This window comes from Eptatretus burgeri, chromosome 5, assembly GCF_056783735.1.
Source record: "Eptatretus burgeri isolate ZD-2024b chromosome 5, Ebu_testis_v1, whole genome shotgun sequence".
NCBI classification, from domain to species: domain Eukaryota; kingdom Metazoa; phylum Chordata; class Myxini; order Myxiniformes; family Myxinidae; genus Eptatretus; species Eptatretus burgeri.
In genome coordinates this window covers 75,286,229-75,295,474 of record NC_140965.1, presented here as the reverse complement: position 1 = coordinate 75,295,474, position 9,246 = coordinate 75,286,229, and the positions used below count along the sequence as shown (strand labels likewise).

The 9,246-nt window shown below is 45.5% G+C and overlaps 1 protein-coding gene across 2 annotated transcripts in view; it reads left to right on the top strand.

Moving 5' to 3' along the window:
* Positions 1–8,144, top strand: part of MIGA1 (mitoguardin 1) — an 83,802-nt gene extending 75,658 nt beyond the window's left edge. For both annotated transcript variants that reach the window (XM_085882455.1, XM_085882456.1), the window contains one exon: positions 7,743–8,144. In XM_085882455.1, coding sequence (XP_085738581.1) covers positions 7,743–7,904 — 162 coding nt within the window. In that variant the 3' untranslated portion in view covers positions 7,905–8,144. The remainder of the gene's footprint in view (positions 1–7,742) is intronic.
* Positions 8,145–9,246: the final 1,102 nt, after the last annotated feature.

Here is a 9,246-nt window from a genome sequence, read left to right as displayed (position 1 = left end):
TCTACACCAACTTTTAACAGGAAACTCTTAGGTTATGTCACAGTGCACTATGATGGAAAATGGTGGCTTGCCTGCATCATGGAAGCCTTTCAGGACATTCAAGAAGTGAAAGTGAATTTTCTTTATCCAAACAGGCCCACAAATAGTTTCTTTTTTCCTGACATTAAAGATCACTGCATTTTAGACATTTCTGATATACTTCTTTCCGTAGAACGAAAAACTGCTACAGGTGGAAACTACACAATCAGTAAAAAAGAAACACAGCTGTCAAATAAAACATTGGTTGGCAAAAAATCTTGACTATAATATGCCAGGAAAAACTCTTACTCATACTCGTATCGCTTCCAGTTCCTGCATGTGCATGTGGAAAATTTATGTACAATATACTGATATAGTGTATTGGAAATCTTGTGTTCAAATATTGTGCTATGTATTGTGTGTCCGGCACCTGAGTCCCAGAACAATAAAACCATCATCACACTTGAACCCATTGAGATCCCATTTTCATTTATACTGAGGTGTTGGAGTATACGAAGAGGTATTCTCACATGAAAAATCGGGACCATCGGTTTGGCTGGGGAGCGGGGGCCCAAGGTCAAAGGGCACCCCAAACTATAACTTTTTCATTTACTGTTTCGGAGTGATTTTTACTTTACGCGATTCGAAAGATCTCACTTTTACGAGCATTTTGATACCAAGATCAGCCAAATCGGACCACTACAACCTGTGATATGGCCACTGGAAGATTGTGGGGCCAGCCAGGGGGGCCCCTAAAATGGGCCCCGATGGGCCCACAGGTCTAAAAATTGGTATTTTGAGTTTTTTCACCCAAGTGAATAAATGACCAGCATATGGGGAGAAAATGAGGTATTAGTGTTGGGAGGGTGTGGACACTTGATATGGAATGCCCCTGGTACAGTCAATAGATTTATTGGGGTGTGCAAGCAAAGATAGGGGAGAAAGGTGTGGTGCGACAATAAACAAGCAATTTATGAAAGCGAACGCAGAACAGACTTCACCCGAAAATAATAATAACAATCTTCTGCAGGCTAACTTATATAGACAGGTGCCAAGACACAGACACACACACACACACACACACACACACACACGCACACACACACACACACACACACACACACACACACACACACACACACACACACACACACACACACACGCACACAAAACCCGATGAAGAGGAATTGACAGGAGAGGAGTTGAGGCTACGGTCTCTTGGTACCTTTGTATAATTGATTGCCTGAATGCGCCACCAATACGTTTTGGGGGAATGCTCCATGGTGCGGTACACCCTGACAGCTGGCGCATCATCTCTTGCTTCAGGCAGGTCGCGTTGAGACCATGGGCGTGAAGGAGGGGCTTGAGTTGGGAGGGTGGAGTCCAGAGCGAGTGTACGGAGTGGTCGGCGGGACCAGATGGGTGGATGGACTCAGTGACGTGTGGGTGGAGAAGAGGAGGTGGAGTCCAGCGATGACGACAGAAGGCGGAGTGGAAGTCCAGAGAGAGAGAGAGAGAGAGAGAGAGAGAGAGAGAGAGAGAGAGAGAGAGAGAGAGAGAGAGAGAGAGAGAGAGAGAGAGAGAGAGAGAGAGAGAGAGAGAGAGAGAGAGAGAGAGAGAGAGAGAGAGAGAGAGAGAGAGAGAGAGAGAGAGAGAGAGAGAGAGAGAGAGAGAGAGAGAGAGAGAGAGAGAGAGAGAGAGAGAGAGAGAGAGAGAGAGAGAGAGAGAGAGAGAGAGAGAGAGAGAGAGAGAGAGAGAGAGAGAGAGAGAGAGAGAGAGAGAGAGAGAGAGAGAGAGAGAGAGAGAGAGAGAGAGAGAGAGAGAGAGAGAGAGAGAGAGAGAGAGAGAGAGAGAGAGAGAGAGAGAGAGAGAGAGAGATATAGATCGGAATTTTATAGGCCCCGCGGTATGGGGCGGGGGGGCCACCCCGAAACGCGGTGTCATCACCCGAATCGGGTGCTCTGATTGGCCCCGAGCCGTTGCGCGGCCATGCCGCGATGGCCGGTAACCGCCACATTCCATTTCCGGCAAGATGACCCCACGCCGCAAAAATATCCCGCTCTCGAGAAAGCCGTGTAGGTTCTACCTCACAACATGACACGACTCGCCCATACCAAACTCCGCGCCATGAATTGCCTTGCAAGAACTCCTGGGCCATGCCCTGATGACCGGCAGAGGGAAGCGTCGGTCCCACACGCCCGCTTGGGCGCCCCGACCAGTGCTGGCCAACGCGGCCGCTCCGTGAGCGCCACGTGGCCCGAGCTGCACAACATGCCTCTGCCTGATGGCAGCTTCGCTGGCCGTAGAGACGAGCAGATGTTCGCCGTCCGCGGGGAACATCCGCGGCCGCCAGCGAGGACCGAAAGTACGATGTTATGGCGAACCCATGCACAGACAGTAAGATGTATCCATTCGTGCCCCGCTCTGTATGATAACAAAGTCGCGAGCGGCGCACGGGTCTGCCTTCGAGCACATTCCATACAGTGTGCGAACATCTGCCATTACGCACGTGGTCAGCGCTCGTGTTCACCCGATTCCGCTGTCGCGTGCGCGGGGCGAAACACCATCGATATAATTAGTCCAGAAATGGGTTGAAAGGAACGAGCCACTTGCGCCTTGCACATTCGCATCCCACCCAACGTGGCGTGGTTGTCGTTTTACTATTATCGGCCTCGATTGAGGGATCGCTTGAGGACGGGAGCTCTATGCCGTCGATGCTCATGTCGTGTTCGAGCACCCCTTTCTGAGGTGCTATTTCTTCCATCTCCTCGGTACGTGTTCCGTGCAGCGTGGGCGTTGTGTTGAGTGTGTTTCCTGTCCATTGGGTGGAAATTACCACTGCGAGTGCGTTTGGCAGGCTGTGTTTTCCACGGAGGGGTGGGGGGTGTAATGCCTGCTTGGCCTTTTCTGAGGACCCATCTCACAGCGAAGGGCGCACGTGGCTCAGATTTACCCAAAGAATAATCAGAAAAGAAGAGTTGGAATGAAGTTGGAAATGAAATGAAGAAGAAATGATGTAAGCAAACGTAGCTATGAGATCCTCGCAACGCACGCTCCTGTTGTCCTGCCAGACAAAAGGGAAGGGACTATCTACACGTATATTAATTTAATAACTGTCTTCAAACCACTATCTGTTGGATGCATGTGGTTCCGAGAACAGCAATAATGTGTGTATATATATATATATATATATATATATATATATATATATATATATATATATATATATATATCTTCTTCTTCTCCTTTCGGCTGCTCCCGTTAGGGGTCGCCACAGCGGATCATCCTTATGATCCGCATAGTGATTTGGCACATGTTTTACGCCGGATGCCCTTCCTGACGCAACCCTGGTCGCCTCTTACGACACAGGGATATATGGTACACCTATTTTAACCGGGGTATACACCGGCCCAGTTTTCTGGTACTCATTTCGCCGACCTCGGAAGGATGACAGGCTGAGTCAACCCCCTGGTGTATTAATTCAGTGGCCCAACGGGGCTTGAACTCAGGACCTTTTGGATCCCAAGCCGCTGCCCTAACCACTGCGCCAACACACCAGATATATATATATATACCAGATATATATATATATCTGGTATATATATATATATATATATACATATATATATATATATATATATATATATATATATATATATATATATATATATGGTATATATATATAACACACCAGATATATATATATATATATATATATATATATATATATATATATATATATATATATATATATATATATATATATATATATATATATATATATATATCTGGTTTCGCCGGCGCGTCGCCATGAGCACGACCCTCGATGGAGCAGTGGGGCCGTCTCAGCTCGATCGCTCGGAATTACAGATCGCCGGCCCGGAGAAGTCCGAGGTCGGTGGGTCCTGGTTATTTTGGATCGAAATACGCCAATGGGTAGATCACGTGGGGTAGGATTAATTGCCAACTTCAACTTACCTAAGTACCCACGTGATCCAGCTACCGGGGTACTTCACACTCGGCGGAACTCATACAGAAGCGAGCCGCTTAAGCGAGCCCGTTTCATGTGCGATGCCAAGCAGTGTTATAATCGCCGAATTCCACCAGCCCGATTATCCTGTTACTCCATTACAGCGGCAATGGCTGCTCACTTTCCCACACACACACACGACACACCCAGTCAATGGAGAAATGACACGACGAGCTGAGTACATTTAAACAATTGGGAAGTATTTATTTATAATAGGCAGGGAATGAGGGAAGCACATAAGAGCAGATTTATACCGACTATCAAGCAATGCACGTATGTACAGGCAAAACACTTATACAATTCACTACTTAACAGACACATGCACATCCAGACAGAAGTGGACCTCCACGGCCTTTATTGCGACTCTCCAGCCGAGGAGGACAGACCGGCTGTGAGCCAGGCGCGGCTGGCTACCTGGCCACGAGCGCACAGCTGGACGTCCCCTGGTCTTGAGACTGGTGTCGCCATACCAGCCAGGCGGAAGGCGACGACACGAAGTTCTGGAGCCAGGACGAGGTCGTTGCAGAAGCCAAGGTGATGAGCCGGACAGAGAAGGAGCGGGAGAAGACAAGCAGGAAAAATGAACGACCCGTGAACAACTCCAAGAGAGCCGACTACCATAATCTCCTCAGGACACACTTTATATTGGCCCCCTCCCGCTCAACGAACGCTTCTCTCCTCCCCACTCACCCTCCCATTGGACGGGAGGCCCCATGTGACTCCTCGTCCGCTCCCGATTGAACAGGCGTGTGGTGGGCGGGGCACTCCATCCCTTGGGCAGAGTCTCCAGCGGGGAGCGTTTGTGGCTCTGCCTACAGCTTCACCTCAGACCGCGTGTTTAATGGCGACGGTGCTGGGTCGGAGGCGGAGCGCAGAAGACGCCAGCTCCCGGCCGATTGGCCACGGAGGGACGGCATGGCTGCGTTAGACTCCGCCCATGTGCGCGCCTGGAGAACGCAGCAGTGCCAGTTTCATGTTGAACATTCCAGTTCCAGAATGGCGCTGTTGTGGCATTGTTGAAACTCTAATACAATCGTAGCGCATTCATATTTGATTTACCCATTAGACCAGGGACGGGAGCTATCTATAAAACACCTACTTACCGAGATAACTGAGCTAAAGTACCTGAATGTTGAGTGTGATAGTTTTCCAAATCCGCAAATATATATATATATATATATATATATATATATATATATATATATATATATATATATATATATATATATATATATATATATATATATATATATATATATATATATATATATGGAAGAGCTCATACTACTTCACTGAATGGATCAAGACAAAAGGAAGAGCAGAAAGAGGGGGGAAACATCAACAGCAGAGTTGAAGGCCAAGACAGAAGGAGGCAGACGAACAATGGGTGTGGAATGTGGGGGGGGGGCAGGAGACGATGCAGGTGTGGACAAGATGGATACAGAAGGAAACTCTCAAGAGGGAAAACTGGAAATTTGGAAGGAGGAGGGATTTGAGTGGGGTGTGGTTAGCGAGGGTGGAAAAGATCATGGTTCTGGATTGGGGACTATTTTAGATGGTGAACAAATGTCTTAAAGATCTAGAGGGAAGAATGACATTGAAGAGGATGTGGAAGTTTGTTCCACAGGCAGGAAAAAAGAGGAACAAATAAGTGTAGGTGAGCAGTGATCCTCGATTTTGGGAGTTTCACCAGAAGGGGTTGATTGATCTCGTGAGCCCTGGGAATGGGGGGGGGAGCACGGAAAGAGCAGAGGGTGCAAGACTAGAAAGGAGGCGGGAGAAGACAGAGATCACCAACCTGTCTACAATGGCGAAGTGATATGCCCATACACTCAGCTTCATCGTGGGAGATTACAATGATCTTGAGGGACTTGATTTCCATGGAATTAAGCTGAGCAGGATGTGAGGCAGGGAACACACCCCAGAGGGGAGAGCAGTACATCATCAAGCTATGGATGAGGCTTTGTAGGTGGACAGGAGTTCAGGTGTGCCAAGGAAGGACTTTTGTATGACGGACGATGCCCAGTTGACAGCTGGCTTTGGAGGCCAACTTTGAAATGTGGCTTGCTTATTTTCACTTGTCCGTTTGGCTTTGTCCCTTTCTGTTTTCACCAGAAAAAAGTCTGAAAATTCTTGTCGCCTGAAAGGGATCTATTCCATATGCAAACATGCTGAAAGTTTCAACCACCTTTCAGAAGCATGTTAATTTTTGACAGCCAGTGAACACAAACTTTGTGTCCTGATTAGCCATTGGTTATCCAATTAGTCATGTTAGTTATGCACACCTCTGTTCGGAATGGCTTACTGTGTCTACAAAATTGAATGTCAGATTGCAAATTATCATCAAAGGACATTTTGTTGGATGCAAAGTTATGTGCACTGCAATTTCTGGATCATGGAAAAGTTTCCATTGAAGAGATGGCACGGTGCTCCAGTGATGTAATTTTTTGGGTTTTTTTGGATTGTTAAAATTATATTAAATGGTATTAGCCTTTAAGAAAGTATCTTGATTGCTCAAGCATCACATCCCAGCTCTTTTGTATACAAAGTCGAGGCTCGTGGAGGAACTGGAACATAGAACAGATCAGGATGTAACAGAACAAAATGAATGGCATAAAGAGAGGGGAGAAACACCAACAGCAGGGTTGAGGGACAAACTAGACGGAGACTTGGGAAAAATAATGGTTGTGGGGAGGAATGAAGGGTGGATAAGATGGATACAGAAGCAAACTCTTAGGAAAGAAAAACTGGATACTTGGAAAGGGGAAGGCTTGGGGATGGGTGATTTAAAGGGGGTAGAAAAGATTGGTTTTGATGAATGAATTCAGATGGTGATGAACAGCTGTCTTGAAGACCTGGAAGAATGTGGAAGTTGGTTCCACAGGTAAGGAAAAAGAATAATGAGTGGAGTTGAGAATCATGCCCAGGATCTGACAGGCCTTTGGACAAAAACCTGCAATCTACCAATTCAACCTTTTTTTTTTCCTTTTTTTTCTCTCTCACTCTCTCACTCTCTCGCACAGGCACTCACCTGCTCTCCCTCCACGCCATTGTTATTGAGTTGATATATCATCCTTATTCATCCAGTTCTTCCATGATCCTCAAACTTTCTATTTCAAAAAGCCCATATTGAGGTCAACCTCAAGCAAATATTTTTTACAATAACAGGTCAGTTGTGAACAGAAGCTTGAGAAACTGATTAACAGCAACAAAGCAACAAAGACAGGAAAGACAGGATTAACAGCAACAAAGACAACAAAGACAAAGACAGGGTAAAAACATTACTCAAAAAACTGTAAAACCACTTGCGTGGTGCAGACTTAATTGACTCCGTAGCTATGCGTAACTTATCCCATGACTGACAAACCATCCGTTGGCGTTTCATTCCCTGCTGGTGGTTGTGGGCTGGATGGGCTGTTGTAATGTCTACAGACGAGTCAGGGCATAGTCGCTATTTCAGGAAATGTCAAGCGATGTGTTCCTGCAACACGAGTGGCACATGATCATGACGGTGGTTTGTCACTACGATTGTAGGCAAGTATCATTGAGTATGCTTGAATAGAAATGGTCATAATCTGTGTGTGTTACATGTGTCTTCTCGTGTTTGCCAGCAAATTGCAATGCCATTTTGTCCATGTACATACGTGCAGATCCCAGTCCGGCTAATATTGTGAGTTATTTGTATTTCATACAGACCAGTGGTGGTCGGTCACACTGCAGTGGCTCGTGCTGTCGGACTTCTCTCCAATTCAATACTTGTAGGACATCCATTGGAAAGCCATCTGTAATCATCAAATTGCAGGCAGAATGTTGGGTGATCTATGAGCTGTACTCATGGAAGAATTCCCCAAGATAGAGTGAGGTGTTTGATTCGATGCATTTGGTGAATACAGTCTCGTGAGTGTATACATGATCCTGGCCTGATATGTAATTGAAGTGATTGTGTACATATAGTGTTTGACCCTTGGTGGTTTGAGGTGCTGTGATGTTGTGTTCAAGTGAACAATACACCTTGGGTGGCTTGTATTTTAATACTATTCAACCCACACTTTTGTACTTTAAATGTAATACAATGCATTTACAATGCAAACTGCAACTTGGCTTGTCTGTTTCAAACCACTTCCTCAATTTTGTGCACATTATATGACTTTTTAAGGTGACATCCTGAAGACTAAAATGATGCAGCAACCAATACTGTTTTGAGGACCCCAGAGCGATGAGTATAATGAGAACAGAGTGCATGTGGACTGATAAAATTAGTTCAAGGTTTCTTTTACCTTATATTTGTTAGCATGCGTGGAACGGGGTTTTGCAATCGCTTGTGTGTCTGTGCCCAGAGCATAACTTCAAAAAAAACAAGTCTGAAGACTACGATGGTTCCCGAGCGGTACTTGACGATGTAGATTGTTTCAGAAGTCAAGGATGAGACAATGTGATAATGTTTGACCAAGTTATAAAAATGATCAACATGATGTGGTACGAGTGACAGGTTATTAGCTGCAAAATGTCGAAAACACGGTTTCGTTCAACAACTTTAAAAATTTGACCTTTGCATAACCTTTAAAGGTCACAAAACAATGTTGTGGACATTAAAATAAGGAAACAGGATACGTGCTATAGCTTAATGGAGTTAGTTCGTCGAAGAAGGTCGAAAACCTGGTTTGATTCCCACAACTATGAAAATTTGACCTTTGTGAACTTTAAAGGTCAAAGGTCAAGGATTATGACCTTTGGTGCAAAACTTCCTCTGGAACATTCCAGGAACAATATAACATCATATAGGCTATGTGGCATTTCACACTCATCGGATTATCCATACTTTGATGAAATCAGCGTAAAAACAAACTTGAAGGGGGCGCCACGGGCAAGGTGTTCGAGATAGAGCAAAATGGTTTCAAGACTTTAGGTGGGAAATGACTTCAAGATTATGCATAAAAAATATTGTCATCCGAGCTCTCAAAGTTTGGGCGGTCGTCTGATTTTTATGTCAAAATTCGCAATTTTCTAAGTTCGTGACCTTGTGGCCTTGACCTTGGGACGAAAATGAAAAATCGAGCTCCGTGGGGCTATGCAGGTGCCATTGGGCTAACCAAATACCAAAACCACTGCCAGATTCGACAAACCCCCTAGGAGAAGATGCAAATTGAAATCAGCTACCCCCTAAAAACACATGTTTTTTGGGCGTGGCTCCGCCCATA